The following is a 16,880-nucleotide window of genomic DNA, read 5'->3' on the forward strand; positions in this document are numbered from 1 at the left end:
AAAAGATGCAAAGCTTTCAGACCTCAAATAATGCAAAGAGAACAAGTATTTAGTTGAATAACTCTGTTTTTTAATCACAGTTTTTTTTCATGCATCTTGGCATCATGTTCTCCTCCACCAGTCTTACACACTGCTTTTGGATAACTTTATGCTTTACACTCTTGGTGCAAAGATTCAATCAGTTCAGCTTGGTTTGGTTTGATGGCTTGTGATCATCCATCTTCCTCATGATTATGTTCCTATGATAGAGTTCCTATGCTTCCATGAGACATGGCAAAAGTCATGGGACCCAATACCAGTTCCTCTAATGAGTTTCACTGTGTGCCAGCTGTGCTGTGGGGTCACCAAACTGCAGAAGTAAATGAACTCCAGGTTGTTTAAACAGGGCTCCACTATGAAGGGGTTAATGATTAGTGAAGCGGGGGGGGGGCTCTCAGGACCACTATAAGTACACGGGTGGTGGGCGAGTCCTCTCCACGCTGTGCGGATCTTCACGCTGGTGTCTGAGCTTTATCCTGTGGTGGTGAAGGAGAGACTTTCTGCAGAAATGGCCTTCAGCGGAACGTGGCAGGTTTACGCCCAGGAGAACTACGAGGAGTTCCTCAGGGCCATCTGTGAGTACACTTACATTTTTCAGATCATCAAACAAACATTAATATCAGACAAATATAACCTGAATACATATAAAAAAGCACTTTTTAAATAATAATGATTTATTTATTAGGGGGAAAAAAACTATCCAAACCAATCGAGCCCTGTGTGAAAAAGTGTTTGCCCCCCAATACATTAACTGTTCAATTTCACTACTAACCACAACCAGACCTGATTACTACCAGACCTGTAGAATCATCAAGAAATCACTTAAATAGAACCTGTCTGACAACATGAAGCAGATAAAAGATCTCAAAAAGCAGCACATTATTATTATTATACCCCCATCTGAAGAAATTCAAAAAAGTCACTGATCATCTATCAGAGTAGAAAAGGTTATAAAGTCATTTCTAAAGCTTTGGGACTCCAGAGAACCACAGTGATTCACTATTATTCACTAATGGAGAAAACACAAAAGGAACACTGGTGAACCTTCCCAGGAGTGACCGGCTTACCGACCTAAAGAAATTACTCCAAAAGGGCATGAAGAACTCATCCAGGAGATCCATAAAAAAGAATCCAGAACAGCTAAAGTATTTAAAGAACTGCAGGATCTCACTCACCTCAGTTAAGGATAACTTGCTGGATAACTTGCTGTAATTGATGGAAGCAGGAATTCTGCTGTTTATCAGAAAATCCTGAAGGAGAATCAGAATCTGTCCATCTGTTCCTTAGTGATCCTCAAGCTCAGGTGTACTTGGGTTCTGCAGCAGGACAATGACCCAAAGCTCACAAACACAAAGTTCACCTCTGAATGGATTAAAATAAACTAAATGAAGGTTTTGGAGGAGTGATCTACTTAAAGTCTGATTGATTGGGATGCTGTGGATGATCTTAAACAGGACTTTATGCTGGAAAATCCTCCAATGTGTCTGAATTAAAACAATTCTGTAAAAAAAAAATTAGCGCCTCTTTAAGTTCATGTTATCCTCTGTGGCTTTAATGTTGCTTAAATTAATGAATATCTACCCTGTCTAAATTAGCTAGCTAAGTAAAGGCTTACGATATACATTTTTCAATATACTTTGATTTATTTTTAATTCATTAATTTTTTAAAAACTCTTATGGTATAAAACACACCATATATATAAAACCTGGGTAAAAGAAAAGTTGATCCAATTTGAACAACACCAATCTTCACACATAATCTATTATTTATATATAAATACTGTGTTTGATAGAATGGATATTGTATTGTACTGTACATAAAATATCACTATACTGTGATATATCAGTATTTCTACACTCCCAGTACAGACTGGTTTAACTTTACTGGTATCTTCTCTTTCTCCAGCTCTGCCAGAAGACGTCATTAAAATGGCCAAAGATGTAAAACCCGTAACCGAGATCCAGCAGAGCGGCAACGACTTCACCATCACCTCCAAAACCCCCGGCAAATCCGTCACCAACTCCTTCACCATCGGCAAGGAGGCGGAGATCACCACCATGGACGGCAGGAAGCTCAAGGTACACAAACCAGCAGATCATTTCACTCTGTTTCAGTCATTATTTCTTATTTAACAATAAACATTTCTGATTTTCTTTCTTTAAAAAGTACAAAAAAGTACAATTATCTGCAGACAATTCTTTTTTTAAGTAAAACTCTGCTTTTCATAATCAAAATGAAACATAAACATCAACATGTCTGCATCTTTCTTATAGAAAATAAATAATAAAAGTATACAAAAGTAAATATTTGTAGTATATTTTTGTTAAATTAAAATAAATTATATACAGTATTTTTTGGAAATATTTATAAGTATGTTTGAGAAAAGCTACATTTCCTGCATTATTGTTTAAGAAATAAATAAAGTAAAAACCAATTATTCTTCATTTTCTATAATAAAAAATACATATTTCATTTCCTGCTTGAAATAAGTTAAATATTCTGTATTTTTTTATAAAAAAAAGTACAATTCTCTGACAAGTATTTTTTTAGATTCCTAAAAATGTAAGCATATAATTTTTTAAAATATTGTTTTTCTAATTATTGTACATTTATCTGAATTTTTGCTTGAGAAAAAGCAAAAATATCTGCATTTTCTCTTTTAAAAAAAATACATTTTAATGTTCAGCACCTTTCTTTTAAAAATGCATTCATCACAATATTACACAATTATCTCATCATCATGATGATGAAGATGCTGATGATAAAGATTATGATGATGATAATGATGATGATGATGATAGTGATAATGATGAAGATCATGACAATGATTAAGATAATGATGATGATGATGAAGATAAAAATGAAGATTATAATGATGATGATGATAATGATAATTATGAAGATTATGATGATGATGATGATGATAAAGATAACAATGGCATGATGATGATAATGATGCTGAAGATATTGATGATGATGATGATGATGATGATGATGAAGATAATGATAATGACGAAGATGATAATAATGATGATGATGATAATGAAGATTATGGAGATCATGATAAGGATGAAGATAATTATGATGATGATGATGATGATGTTGATGATGAAGATAATGATGATGATGAAGATGATAATTATGATGATGATGATGATGAAGATGAAAATTATGAAGATGATGATGATGTTAATGAAGATAATGATGATGATGATGATGACGATGATGATGATGATGATGATGATGATGATGATAATGATGATGGTGAAGATGATGATGATAATGGAGATGATAATGAAGATGATGATGATGAAGATGAAAATTATGAAGATGATGATGATGTTAATGAAGATAATGATGATGATGACGATGATGATGATGATGATGATGATGATAATGATGATGGTGAAGATGATGATGATAATGGAGATGATGATGATGATGAAGATGAAGATGATGATGATGATGATGAAGATAATGATGGTGATGATGTTGATGATGAGGATGATGATGATGATGAAGATAATGATGATGAAGATGTTGATGATGAAGATGATGAAGATGATGCTCAGTGATGTTGTGGTGTGTGTTTGTTTCAGTGCACTGTGAAGATGGAGGCAGGGAAGCTCATCTGTCAGACAGACAAGTTCTCACACATGCAGGAGATCAAAGGAGGAGAGATGGTCGAGGTGAGTATCACACACACACACACACTGCTCTCACTACACACACACTACACACGTTATAATGAGACACTGGTACTACTAGAAAACCTCTCAGCCAATCAGGTGGAGGGCTGAGTGGGGGGGGGGGGGTGGGGGGGTTGCGATGTGGTCCTGATGCTGCAGCAGATCACTGATCTCAGAGCTGGAATAATTAATCAGAGCTCAGAGCTCGTTAGCCAGATGCTATAAACACAGTGTTTTCATTCAGGAGGCTTTATAGAGTCTGAATGGACTCAGAGACGGTTCCGATCGCTCGGTTCTCTGCGTTCTAATGACTCTGCCAGACTCAATAAAGCAGATTTTATACGCCTAATACTCTCAGCCATCAAAATAAAACAGCATTAGAATTCAAACTGCTGGTTTAAACTCTCTGCAGCAGCTTTATTACTGATTACAGCAGCTTTCAGAACCACCTCAGACCCAAACACGCCTCCTACAGAGTTAAACACTAAACTAATCCAGATTTATTCACATTCATACAGCAGAACATCAGAAACTCCTACTGTAACACACTGATATTACACATATTCTCAACACCCAGTACTCAGTCATTATTCATATACTACACTTAACACAGTCAGTACTCAGTCAGTTCTTAGCCATTACTTATATACTCAGTACTCAATATGACTCATGTACTGAGTATTCAGTACTCAGTCAGTATTTATTGTACTTCTGATTCTCTTTCTCTCTCCTCGTCAGACCCTGACCGTAGGCGGGACCACCATGATCAGGAAGAGTAAGAAGATGTGAAGTCACTTGTTCAGCTGAAAGCGTCTGCAGCCTGAAACATCTCTGTAAATAAAAGTTGCCGTTTATCAAAATCATTGGTCTGTGTGTTTTTTGATCTATGATGGACAAGCTGACCGGTTATTCTCATTAGTTTATAGTTTAATAACATAAGTATAACTTACATATAAGATATTTCTTACATATTCTCTAGTTTTATTTAATGAATTACCCATACACAACATATCATTATTACTTTTTTATTTAATGCATTTCCCCCATAGCTTGCATGTCATAATTAATTATTATAATTAATTATTACCAGCTGAAATCACAGAAATCACAAGGTGCTCGTTGTATTTTTTATGACGTGGTCCCTTGAGCCCAACTTTCATAGCTAATTTGCAATTGCATACTAACATATTATTTAAGACACATTGGGTGTCACAAAACATTGTGTCATATATCATATCTAATTAGCTAGTGTAGAAAACCATTTTGCATTCCTAGGTGTCAAAGACAGATTACACTTAAAATAGATATCTTTAAAATAAAATAAGAAGATATTTTAACAATGCATCAATTTAGCTTGATTTGTATTTTTATTAGTTATTTAGTACTCTAAGCACCACTATTAGAGACTGTTTGTTTTTGTACTTTTGGTAAAGGTACATTGCTGGCATGTTAGCACGTTTTATATGGCTTAATTATTTATTTATTTTTAATTATATACTAATAATATTCATTGTTTAAGTGTTCAATTTAGATTTTCTTTCAGACAATTACACTATGTATATATGACGGGTTTGATGGTCTTTTGGGACTGCACTTGAGAATACTTACAGAAAATATTTTTTTCTTTAAATAACTAGAGTTTAAAAGCTTTAAATTATGTCTGCAGTACTGAAGCTTGATATTGATCAGTGCTGAGAAATTGAGTAACTTCAGTGTTCTAGTGCCCTCTAGTGGTTAAATATACTCTGAAGCGATTCTTTATTTGTTTTTGTATATTTGGCTTGATTAAAAAATATATATTTTTTAATTCTATATAAATTTTAAATTGTAGTACTTAGGACCATAATGTTGTTCCATCTGGTACTGCACCACCACTGTGAATATTTTTACACACTTTTTTGTTTTTATAGACAAAAATATATCGTTTTTAAAAATCCCCTTTTTACGTTTTAATATGCTCGTTTTCACACTATAAAACTACTAACAGTCAGATTAACGTCCCCACACATTTTTATGCTTTAAAATACTGTTTTTTTAGTATTTTAAAATAAGTGTTTTTTCAGGCTTAAAAACACTTGGAATTAGATAAAAGTGCCTACTATTTTTTTTTTTAATATAACCATTTAATTTTGTGATTATTGTGATTTAATACGTGTAATAGTTAGGATAAACGTTCACAATAGTTTTCCATGTTTTAATATGCTGTTTTTTAAGGTTAGATAAAAGTCCCCAATTTTTTATTGTTTAATATAAACGTTTTTTTATAGACAACAAAGTCCCCTCCCGTTAGATAAAAGTCCCCAAAAACTAAATAACAAAACAAAATATAAATAAAAATAATATTTTTGATGTGTTAATATGCTGTTTTAGGCTTATATAGTTAGATACAAAAATGTTAATAATATTTAACAATACTAGTTAAAAATCAAACTAGTTAAATTTGTTAAAAACAGATGAAATTAGATTTTTAACAGTCCCCTCTCGTTTATCATAACTCATTGTGATCTAATGTGGTTAGTAATTAGGATAAACGTCCACGTTCATTTTATTATGTTTTAATATGCTTTTTCAGATCAACAAATAAGATTAAACATATAATAAAAGTCCTCTCCGGTGCGCATGCGCGCTAGAGCCTTGACGACACGGCGCCAAATCGGCGGAAAAACCCGAAAGGCCGAAGCGGCTTCGCGCAAATATAAACACAATCGTAGAAATACTGAGATTAACTCGGGATTACTGAGTTATGGCGCGATATTTGAGACCCCCTAATACTTCTCTGTTCATCAGGAATATTTCAGATGAAAGCAGGTAGGTCTGCGCTGGATTTTACTGATAATTTTCTGTGTTTTTCCCCTTTTAACTATGCTAAGCTAATTTTACCTCAGGCTGCCGTTTAACTGAACGGGGTTTCTGAAAAATAGCTAAGCTAACGCTAGCGTTAACGTTTCTGTTTTAAAACGGATAAATGGATTAAAGAGTGGTATATTCTCTGTATTTCCCTGCTTTTATATTTATATATGTGGTTTTTAATATATAAACATTAATTTTAGTGTATTTGCTGCAAACCCTGCAGCGCTAATGACCAAATAAGGTAATGCTAACTCTGCTAGCTAAAAATACGACACGTAGGAAAGGTCACAGCGATTTTCATCCTTAAAATAACGTTTATTCCCTCTTTTAAATGTCTTAGTTAAATTACCCGACGTTAAATTGGTCTTTACAGTAAATTTAAACGTTTCTTAAATGTAATGTTCTCTATATTATGTTGGTTGAGCTGGGATTTTTACGTTCCACCTTAACGTTAAATGGCTATAGCAGCCTTATGCAGCTGCTGCACAATTTAAGGTGGAACAGATAAATTAATAAGAAGCTAAATCCTTGTCACCTGGCTGCACTGGAAATATAGCTCTGAGAAAATTAAAAGACCACTTTAGTTTCTAAATCAGTTTTTCTGATTTTGCTATTTATAGGTTTATGTTTGAGTAAAATTAACATTGTTGTTTTATTCTATAAACTACAGACAACATTTCTCCCAAATTCCTAATAAAAATATTGTTATTTAGAGCATTTATTTACAGAAAATGAGAAATGGCTGAAATAACAACAAAGATGCAGAGCTTTCAGACCTCAAATAATGCAAAGAAAACTCCATAGTTCATAATTATAAAGTTTTAAAAGTAAAAAAAAATCAATATTTGTTGGAATAACCCTGTTTTTTAATCACAGTTTTCATGCATCTTGGCATCATTTTCTCCTCCACCAGTCTTACACACTGCTTTTGAAATTCAAGCAGTTCAGTTTGGTTTAATGGCTTGTGATCATCTATCTTCCTCTTGATTATATTCCAGAGGTAAAATCAAAGAAACTCGTCATTTTAAGTGGTCTCATTTTTTTCCCAGAGCTGTATTTGTTATTAGTTTATAGGTATTTTTAAGCTTTCATTAATATCTGAAATGTAGCTAGCTAACTATTTTAATATTGAAATAATGATCAGAAATGTTATCAAATTATCTGCTTACTTTACGAAATTATGAAATGCATTAATTCCAGGTTCACCTTTTGGAATACAGTGCTATTGGGAATCATGAGACAAATAATGCTTAAAGAGACAAAAATCCTGCCTTAAGATTAAAAACGTAATAACCTAAATAATTTAGCTACTTATTTATTAACGTTTCTGGCAGTGTAATACAAATATTAATTGTTTAATGTAACATTTCTACCAGAAACTAGATCATACGTTACAAATGTACATTTATGCCAATGCCGATATACACATTTAAGAGTTACAGAGAGTATATAAAATAAAACAAGTAATGGCTTTCATCAATGAAGTAGCATGGTCAGTGTTGCAGTGTTGCCAGCATTGTTTGGACCTTTTCCTGCATACATTAAAAACATCAGCAAGAAACGGTTTGAAATGTCAGCTGAATGAGGCTAAAAAAAACTAATAAACTTTAACCTAAATGATTTACACATTTATTATTTTTTTCTGACAGTGTAATACAAGGTATTAATTGATTAATGTAATATTTCTACCTGTAACTAGATCAGCTTTGGATCTAGTCATTGTCATTGTGCATAGCCCAGGTGCTCATACTATAGGTCTGGTAATAAAGTTCAATTAGCAGCTGGCCAGAAGTGCAAAATCATAGCATTTTTTTTTTAATTATGTTATATGACAGCACAGTGCACATTACATAGAATTACATTATATTAATGCATACCCTTTTCAGTTTAGTTAACCTAATTATAGTTGTAAATAGTAAAATCGGTTAATTTCTACTACTTTTACATAACTTACTGTAACGATTAGGAATGCACCAATATGAGAATTGAAAAAAACACTTTCAGAAACCACAAAAAATAGCTTGTACCAAACCATAGATGTTTGTTTTCCCAAACTGCTGATGAGGCAAAAAGAAAACATAACCACAAGTATAAATTCTCAGGCAGCTCTTTCTCTTTGCATAATGCTACAGGAGCCATAATTTAAGTAATGTTTAATTAGTGTTTACATGTTTATCTGAGGTATTTTAAATGACGCTAACCCAGGTTGGAGATGTTCAGAGACCTAGTCTCTCGGTCAGACATGTCATGAGTGAACTATCATTTCATGGTGCTTTAGGCCAGAGGATTTGCGTCGTGAGTTTGGTCGTTATGGGCCTATTGTAGATGTCTACATTCCAGTTGACTTCTATTCTCGTCGACCAAGAGGATTTGCATACATTCAATATCCTTTGTACGCTAATGTAAGAAGAAGAGTAAGATGATGGTCACCTCCAAAAGACGGATGTACTCGAGTTAAAGGAGTGGTTCACGCAAAAATCTAATATACAGCGTTTCTCCAAACCGCAAAATAGTGTTAATTGGCCATTGATAAAGTTCGCTTCTTAAAATATTGGCTTGAATTAATAATGCTCTTGTTGCAAACTGTGAATGAAGGTAGTAGAAGGTAATAGACATTTTTTCCACGTTTCTTCAAATAAAGTTGATCAGCCAAGACAGACTTGCTTATTGGGTTTCTGGCATACTGTTGTCTATGAAAGCCAAAAAACACACCACATGACCCAGACTATGAAGGAACACATAAGGAATCATGTAGTGAAGTGTTAAACAAACCACATTTTGGTGGACAATATATCGTGCCAGAAATGATTGCCATAATCCATGTTATTGTCATTTTGAGACAATTTAATGCCTTTGATATAATGGTACTATTATAGCATAACAAAGCAATTATACTCTTTCAAAAACAACACAATTTAACTAATCATAGTTAAATGTTTTTTTTACCTACTGCAGTCCACACTGTCCACACATAGGGTCGCAGTTATTGAAGCATTGGTGTGGTATTGCATGACTGGCTAAGAACTTGTTACTGTTATATATGTGAACAAACATACAAATAAACACAATAGACGATATCACGATTATCAAATGTTATTGAAGTCATTAGGGGTGGGAATCTTTTACTATCTCACGATTCGATTCGATTCCGATTTTGGGGGCCACGATTCGATTCAAAATCGATTTTTGATTCAAAACGATTTGAATTATACAAATTTCTGCTTCTGGCTTATGAATCTTATTGAAAAAAGCCTCCATAATATACACTGGTCCTGGAGCAGGTAATGTGTTACAAAAACAATAAAATGTGCAGGAATGTGGGTCCTCAGTGACAGAGAAATCACTGGGATATCACAATGACGTTTGTCAATGAACAATAAATAAATAATAAATAACACTGCTTTATTACCAGGCTACTAGCGGTGGTGTGTAGGTGACGCTGATGTGATGATAGCATTGGAGCGCTAAAGTTCAGGAGCAGCTGCTGATTAACTAGTTAATTTAAGGTCGTTATATTTCTTCAGAAAGGGGGCAGGAGGTGGAGAAATTAATTCATATTGTCCATTCCTTAATTCCTCTGTGATGAGGAGCTGAAATTAGCTCTGATTAGCTTATTTTATTTTTCTGTTCCGCCTTAAATGCTGCAGCCCGCTGCCACCTGTTGCATTATTTAAGGTGGAACTGGAAAGTTAGCTAGTTAGCTAGCTAACAGTTACTGAAACTAACTACTAGCGATCTTTTTTATGCTTGTTATGAAGCATTCTGCCATAAAACATTAAAACTACACGTTAATCTAAGGTAATATAGTGCTTGTTCTGCCATCTTACCGGTAATTCTCATACACCTACGCTCTGTGTGGGTCTGGAAGATCTCTGTTTGAACAAGCCCTATCCTTTACCCGCCTTAGGGGTGATGGTACGTTTACACACTACGGCGGCGCAGCCAATCGCTTTCTCCGCCTCCCACTTGCCGCTTTGGGCAGTGGGAGGCGGAGCGAAAAACGCTTCGGTAGGGGTAGGGCCAAGGGAAGAAATGGGATTGGACCTTAGAATCGATTTTGGGACATTTTAAATCGATTCTGAATCGTAGTAAATGAGAATCAAGATTCTTATGTGAATCGATTTTTTGGCACACCTCTAGAAGTCATGTCCCTTTATTGTACGATTGGTCGATAATGTAATAAACGTGACAGACCTATTTAGGCGCTCTTATCTGGGGTGCTGTTAACTTGCGGTTTCTGAGGCTGGGGCAGTCCTGATGAGTGCCATTTTCATCATAACATAGCATCTACAAACAGTGCAGCAATGGATCTATTTTAACCTGTGGAGTTTTTATAACAAAACAGATAGTGCCAATATGAAGCGTTATAGCATGAACCTCGAATGTATTATTGCATAAGTAATTATGAACTCTTGATGAGTTCAGCACAACTGTTAACTGAAAGCCTGACTTCTAGGTGACTCCAAAAAAAATCCAGCCAATATATGCAAAACTGTCTAATCTAAACAAGAGGTGCTGCTTTAAAGAATCTAAAATATAAAATAAACCCATTCTGCTTTTTTAACCAAGTAATTCCTTATGTTTTTCATCATAGTTTAGATAACTGCACTACTAATCTACAATGCAGAACATTTTTTTTTCCAAGCCTCACACCCCAAGCATGTTTCGCCTAATTGATTGATTGACTTTTTGGTTTTGTCATGAAAGGAAAAAGAGGAAACTGTGTGAAGTGGGTTTTTTGCAGGATCCGCTCCTTTAAACGGGTTTTGATCATGACATTGTGAAATAATATCATTTGTCTGTGTTTTTTTTTGGGCGCTGTCTCCTAACTGCTATTTCTTCTGTTGTCTCAGAAAATGTAAAGACATACAGTTCTGGAGACCCTCCCTACAGAGAATATTTAAAAGTAAAGGCTGAAGTAGAGTAGATTGAAGCCAAAGGGACCGTAAGGATTCAGGCGGCAAGAAATAGAGGGGAGAGAGAAAGTTAAAGCTTGAAGATTCAAAGAGGGGACCAAAGTCAAGGCCACGGTATGTTCCAAACAGAGAGAGGAAAAGAGAAAAGATAATGAGGCAAAGACAAGCGGGAACCCCCCCCCCAAGCCCCTCTGGAAACGCTTAAAGAGAATAAAGCTCAAGGTCAAAGCTCAAGCATGTTAAAGGTAACCAGTATTAATTTTTGTATCCTACCTTTGCTGGAGTATCTGCATTCTTCCCTCTTTTTTGTTCATAATTTTAATAAAAGTCTTAAAGTTAGTTTTTGTAATCTCACAATTCTGTGTTAATGCCATTGTTGAATCGTTATTTCTACTCAGACTTGGTGATTCATGCTGATTTCCTAATTGTACATGCAGAAATTCCACCAATTAAGGTTAAAAAGAGGTTTTTAATTTTTAATTAGTATGAGTAATCCAGTAATGACGCCTCCCTTTTAAAAAAAAATCTTGATTTCTCCTGATGTTTCCACTTTGCTGTCTCTGCTGTGTTAAATTCTGTTGCACTGAATGAACCTGGTCCTGTCTGGTGAACGTTGGTGAACGTCAGTGAGGCTGTGGCAGTGTTTATTCACGTGTTTGTGAATGTTTGTGAATGTATAGTGTGTACTAGTGTGTGTTAAGATGCAAAACCTTAACAGCAGTAGCATGTTCGAGGATGTTCGAGACGCAGAGGACGCTCTACACAATCTGGACCGTAAATGGGTCTGCGGACGGCAGATTGAGATCCAGTTCGCACAAGGAGACAGGAAAAGTAAGTTTAACACACCTACAGTTGGCATTTTCAATATTTCTAAATGTTCAGAATTTGGTTTTAAGCTCCTTTTGGACCAGACCCAATTCAGGGGCTGCATCCTTCGAAGGCTTCTTTGAATGCAGCCAACAAATACGGGAACGAAGGATTCACCTGGTGTATCCTTCACAGCCCATGCTATCCCAAGATGCCTACTTATTCCAGCAAAGAAAATGGCGGTGTCAGCAGAGGAGTAGGCTGTATTATGTAGTGTGTATATGATTATTTTGGTAGTCGACTAATCTGATGATTATTTTTTTCAATTAGTCAATGATTAATTCTGCCATGTCCTCAATCTCTAAAAACGATAGAAACAGCTGAATATGAGATTTAAAAGGCATTTTAATGTCTGGATTTTGTTTAAACAAAGAAGGGTACTAATATTTTTGTATGTAATTAATGTATTTTCCGATATGTTTTGAAGGTAATAAATAAGCGTTTATCCTTTTTTTTTTTTTTTTTTTTTTTTTTACTTTTTTTTTACGGCCTTGTATTTGTTTATGTTCAGTTTCACCTGTTCACTTTTAAAACATTGAAGTAATTGCACAGTTAATTAACCTATACTTAATTAATTTGGTATTTTGTGGTCTCAAACTAAATGTGGAATCAAAATCTTTGGCTCCATCGTTTTTTCCGTTCTGCCCCGGTAGAGGCGAGTGGAATCTCAAACAGGACATATTCCGTAGGGTAGACTGTACCATTTCAGTACAGCTGGACACACCTTCATAGGCCACAGCCTTTGAAGGATGCAGCCCCTGAATTGTGACACACTTACAGTAAATAAAACTTGCTTCTAGTAGACTTCTGCCAGCAATGTTCTTTTGTAGAGCAGTTGCTTGAAAGGGGCCTTCAGTTGCTTAGAATTTACCCTGGGGTGCTTTGTGACCTCGCAGGCTATTACACGCCTTGCTGTTGGAGTGACCTTTGTTGGTCAACCACTTCTTCTTACTCCAGGGTAAAAATGGTTTTGAATTTATTCTATTTGTACACTGTAATCTGTCTGACTGTGGATTGGTGGATTCCAAACTCTTTAGACATTTGCTAACCTTTTCCAGCCAGATAAGCATCAACAACATAATAACAAGTAGAGCATTTATTGTACTCTTTCTCATACTCTTAAGCTCCAGGACAGATGAGGTCCAAAGAGAGGCGTTCCCCTCGCAGCTTCTCCAGATACGACGATTACGACCGCGACGGACGTCACCGACGCTCACGAAGCCGCAGCTACGACAGACGCCGGAGTCGTAGTCCGTCATACGAGCGGCGACCGCGACGCTCAGAGAGCCCCCGAGAGTGAGTGATCACATCTGCTACTTCTGTATTTTCTAAAACTTCCTTAATAATGGACTGGAATTTTTATTAATATCTTTATTTAAATGAACAGGTCTCGTAGACACAGGCGAAGCAGGAGTCACGAGAACGACAGGTGAGTAGAGGAAAAAATGTGCCACTTCAATACCTGGAGCCTCATTTAAAAAGAGTGTAAAAAACAGGCCTAAAATGCGATTGCGCAACATCTATCGCAAGAACTATGACTAAATATTTTACATACTGTACATTTTAGCAATGTTTAAAGCTTCTGTATTTCTTCAAAATTAGTTACATCTTCACACATTTTATTTTAGGGGTGTCCAAACTTGTTTTTGTTGGGAGCCAGAAGGAGAAATATATTTGAAGTCACGGGCCACAGACTCTGTAATAAAACAAATAATGAAATATACCACTTTAAACAATACTTTTTTCCTGATTACTTTCATTTACACATAATTTTACTTGACTATCTTTATCTTTGGCAGTGTTGTGTAAACTAAGATTTTTCAAATTGATGTTTCAATTCATGTCTCTCAATATTAAACTCCTTAATTACGGCAACTTTTAGACTCTTTGGCCCGTTTTTCTGCGCTAAAACTGCGCACTCTCTCCGCTTTTAGACTCTTTGCCCAGTTTTTCTGCGCTAGAAATGCGCACTCTCTCCGCTTTTAGACTCTTTAGCCCGTTTTTCTGCGCTAGAAATGCGCACTCTCTCCGCTTTTAGACTCTTTGGCCCGTTTTTCTGCACTAGAAATGCGCACTCTCTCCGCTTTTAGACTCTTTGGCCCGTTTTTCTGCGCTAGAAATGCGCACTCTCTCTGCTTTTAGACTCTTTGCCCAGTTTTTCTGCGCTAGAAATGCGCACTCTCTCCGCTTTTAGACTCTTTAGCCCGTTTTTCTGCGCTAGAAATGCACACTCTCTCCGCTTTTAGACTCTTTGGCCCGTTTTTCTGCACTAGAAATGCGCACTCTCTCCGCTTTTAGACTCTTTGGCCCGTTTTTCTGCGCTAGAAATGCGCACTCTCTCCGCTTTTAGACTCTTTGCCCAGTTTTTCTGCGCTAGAAATGCGCACTCTCTCCGCTTTTAGACTCTTTGCCCAGTTTTTCTGCGCTAGCAATGCGCACTCTCTCCGCTTTTAGACTCTTTGCCCAGTTTTTCTGCGCTAGCAATGCGCACTCTCTCCGCTTTTAGACTCTTTGGCCCGTTTCTGACACCTAGCGTTCAAACTTTGAATCTCACATTATAAAAACATGCTTAACAGCGGGCCAACTTTCATTCTATTTCTAAAATACCTCACGGGCCGCAAATGGCCCGCGGGCCGTAGTTTGGACACCCCTGTTTTAGTTCATAATGCATAAATCAAGATTAGGAACAGAATATTAAGGAGGATTAACCCTGAAAAATATGCCCAGGTGGAGCAGCCTTTTAATTTTAAGACGTTTTTTAACCCAAAAAGTTTGTGTCTCATGAAATTTTAATATTATGTAAGACCAATTAGTACTTTTGGCAGTGTGGGCAGTGTGCCAAATCCTGCTGGAAAATAAAATCTGCTTCACCATAAAAGTTGTTAGCAGAGCATGTAGATCAACACAAAGTAATACATTATAGTGAAGAAAATGGTTTTCAAAAATGTAATAAAATAAATAAAATAAGCAAATCTGTATCTCTCTTATTGTTTCTCTCCTATCTCTCTTTTTCTTGTATCTCTGTATCTGTATCTCTGTTACTCTTGTATCTCTCTGTATCTTTCACTCACTGTTTCCCTCGTATCTGTATCTCTCTCTCTCTCTCTTTCTTTATCTCTCTGTAGGTACAGGAATCCCCGGGATCACGGTCGGGGGCACCGCGGCGGTCCGTCTCGTAGCCGGTCCAGGTCCCGCTCCCCCGACTCCAGGTTCAAATCTAAAAGCCGTAAATCTCGCTCCCAGTCTCGGTCGCCCCGCCCCCCCGCCGAGGACCTGCCCCCTTCCATCAGCACCCGAGAGGAGCAGACCCACGCCCGCTCGCGCTCCTGCTCTCGCTCCGTCTCTCGCTCGCGGTCGCGCTCGCGCTCCTGGGCCGGGCGAAAATCCGGCGGCCACTAGGACTCTGAACAGCAGCGCCCCCTGCAGGTCACCCTGCCTCACAGAACGGTTGGGTTATTTACGGATTCGTCAAAGCTTTCTGGTGTATTGTTTATTTTTTGGGTTAAAATAACTCACGAACAGAAACAGGTTCAGTTACTTACTTACTTTTTTTTGTGTAAAATATACGTCTGAAGTACAGCCTTAGCTCTACTTTTTGTTATTACTTTATATTCAGGTTTTGTCGTTAAGGTTAATTAACATTTAAAATTCATATTCTCTTATTCAGACAGTCAGCAGTAGATAACGGACCAGAGGAAAAAGAAAACGTAAAATGTAGTTCAGTATTGTCTATTATAGACATTTTACATTGAGTTTTCATTCTTTTTTTTCCTTTCCTTTTTGTGGTTTGGCAGAACAAAGGCTGCTGTTACAATTTTGAGTTTTGTAACCAAAAGATGTTAAAACTGCGTAAAACGTTTAACGTATTTATTTTTCCTTTGATCAACATAGAAGCTGCTTTTCTTTATTTTTATGTTTAAAAGCGAACGCTTTGGCCGAGAGCAGTATTTTTCCTTTTCATTTTGATTTTCTCTTCAGGAAATAAAATTTCCTTGAACCTCCAGCAGCAGCAGATGGTCAGAATTCAGACTTGAGTTGTCTTCCAGAAGATTCTGACTGTCCTCAGTTGTGTTTTTTTGGTGGAAACTAAAAAAAGGTTTTAGTTTCCTGGATTATGATTTTTGGAAATTGTTTGTGGATAAAAATGTACATTTTGTTTTCCAATGTTTGGAATCTGTCCCTGATTATTTGTTTGTTTTACAAGATGTTATTTTTTGAAGGCTTAAAATATAAAGGTTCACATTTTAAAAGTTGTTTCTTTCTATATTTTTAGTAATGAAACCAATCTTCCATCCTGTGCATTGCTATCTTACACCCTGCCAAGAGTATATTTTTACATAATCCTCCTGCCTCGTTTAAATAGCAACAGTGTTTCTGAATACACTGATGGGCGTGGTGGTTTGGAAATTAGGTCTGTTCAGGTAAATGTCTGGTGCTTTGCTATCTTGTCAACAGAAAACACAGGTGCAACACTGACTGAATAAAACCTAGTCAGACATTCTTTGTTACCTTGGCAGT

General features: G+C 36.3%; 2 protein-coding genes across 3 annotated transcripts; both read left to right on the plus strand.

The window, feature by feature from the left end:
- The first annotated feature begins 474 nt into the window (after nt 1-474).
- Nucleotides 475-4,589, plus strand: fabp10a (fatty acid binding protein 10a, liver basic). The gene is made up of 4 exons (XM_007234770.4): nt 475-614; nt 1,946-2,118; nt 3,640-3,729; nt 4,468-4,589. Exons 1-4 carry the CDS (start codon nt 548-550, stop codon nt 4,516-4,518), a joined length of 381 nt encoding a protein of 126 aa, XP_007234832.1. The 5' UTR covers nt 475-547; the 3' UTR covers nt 4,519-4,589.
- Nucleotides 4,590-6,366: 1,777 nt separating this feature from the next.
- Nucleotides 6,367-16,495, plus strand: srsf10a (serine and arginine rich splicing factor 10a). Of its 2 annotated transcripts, XM_007234768.4 has the most exons (6): nt 6,367-6,537; nt 8,858-8,962; nt 12,223-12,326; nt 13,487-13,658; nt 13,750-13,791; nt 15,488-16,495. In XM_007234768.4, exons 1-6 carry the CDS (start codon nt 6,473-6,475, stop codon nt 15,759-15,761), a joined length of 762 nt encoding a protein of 253 aa, XP_007234830.2. In that variant the 5' UTR covers nt 6,367-6,472; the 3' UTR covers nt 15,762-16,495. The 2 variants fall into 2 exon arrangements, with proteins under 2 accessions (XP_007234830.2, XP_007234831.2); XM_007234769.4 differs by lacking the exon at nt 8,858-8,962 and having other exon boundaries at nt 6,376-6,537; nt 11,433-12,326.
- The last annotated feature ends 385 nt before the right edge of the window (nt 16,496-16,880 follow it).

The sequence above is a fragment of the Astyanax mexicanus genome, chromosome 1 (assembly GCF_023375975.1).
Source record: "Astyanax mexicanus isolate ESR-SI-001 chromosome 1, AstMex3_surface, whole genome shotgun sequence".
In the NCBI taxonomy this organism is placed as follows: Eukaryota; Metazoa; Chordata; class Actinopteri; order Characiformes; family Acestrorhamphidae; genus Astyanax; species Astyanax mexicanus.

What these genes read in the sequence shown, in the direction of transcription:
- fabp10a (XM_007234770.4), top strand. Translation starts at nt 548, where the DNA reads ATGGCCTTCAGCGGAACGTGGCAGGTTTACGCCCAGGAGAACTACGAG. An exon ending in GGAGTTCCTCAGGGCCATCT is followed by an intron (nt 615 to 1,945) that starts GTGAGTACACTT and finishes CTCTTTCTCCAG; the next exon opens with CTCTGCCAGAAGACGTCATT. An exon ending in AAGGAGGAGAGATGGTCGAG is followed by an intron (nt 3,730 to 4,467) that starts GTGAGTATCACA and finishes TCTCCTCGTCAG; the next exon opens with ACCCTGACCGTAGGCGGGAC.
- srsf10a (XM_007234768.4), top strand. Translation starts at nt 6,473, where the DNA reads ATGGCGCGATATTTGAGACCCCCTAATACTTCTCTGTTCATCAGGAAT. An exon ending in AATATTTCAGATGAAAGCAG is followed by an intron (nt 6,538 to 8,857) that starts GTAGGTCTGCGC and finishes ATGGTGCTTTAG; the next exon opens with GCCAGAGGATTTGCGTCGTG. An exon ending in AGGAGTCACGAGAACGACAG is followed by an intron (nt 13,792 to 15,487) that starts GTGAGTAGAGGA and finishes ATCTCTCTGTAG; the next exon opens with GTACAGGAATCCCCGGGATC.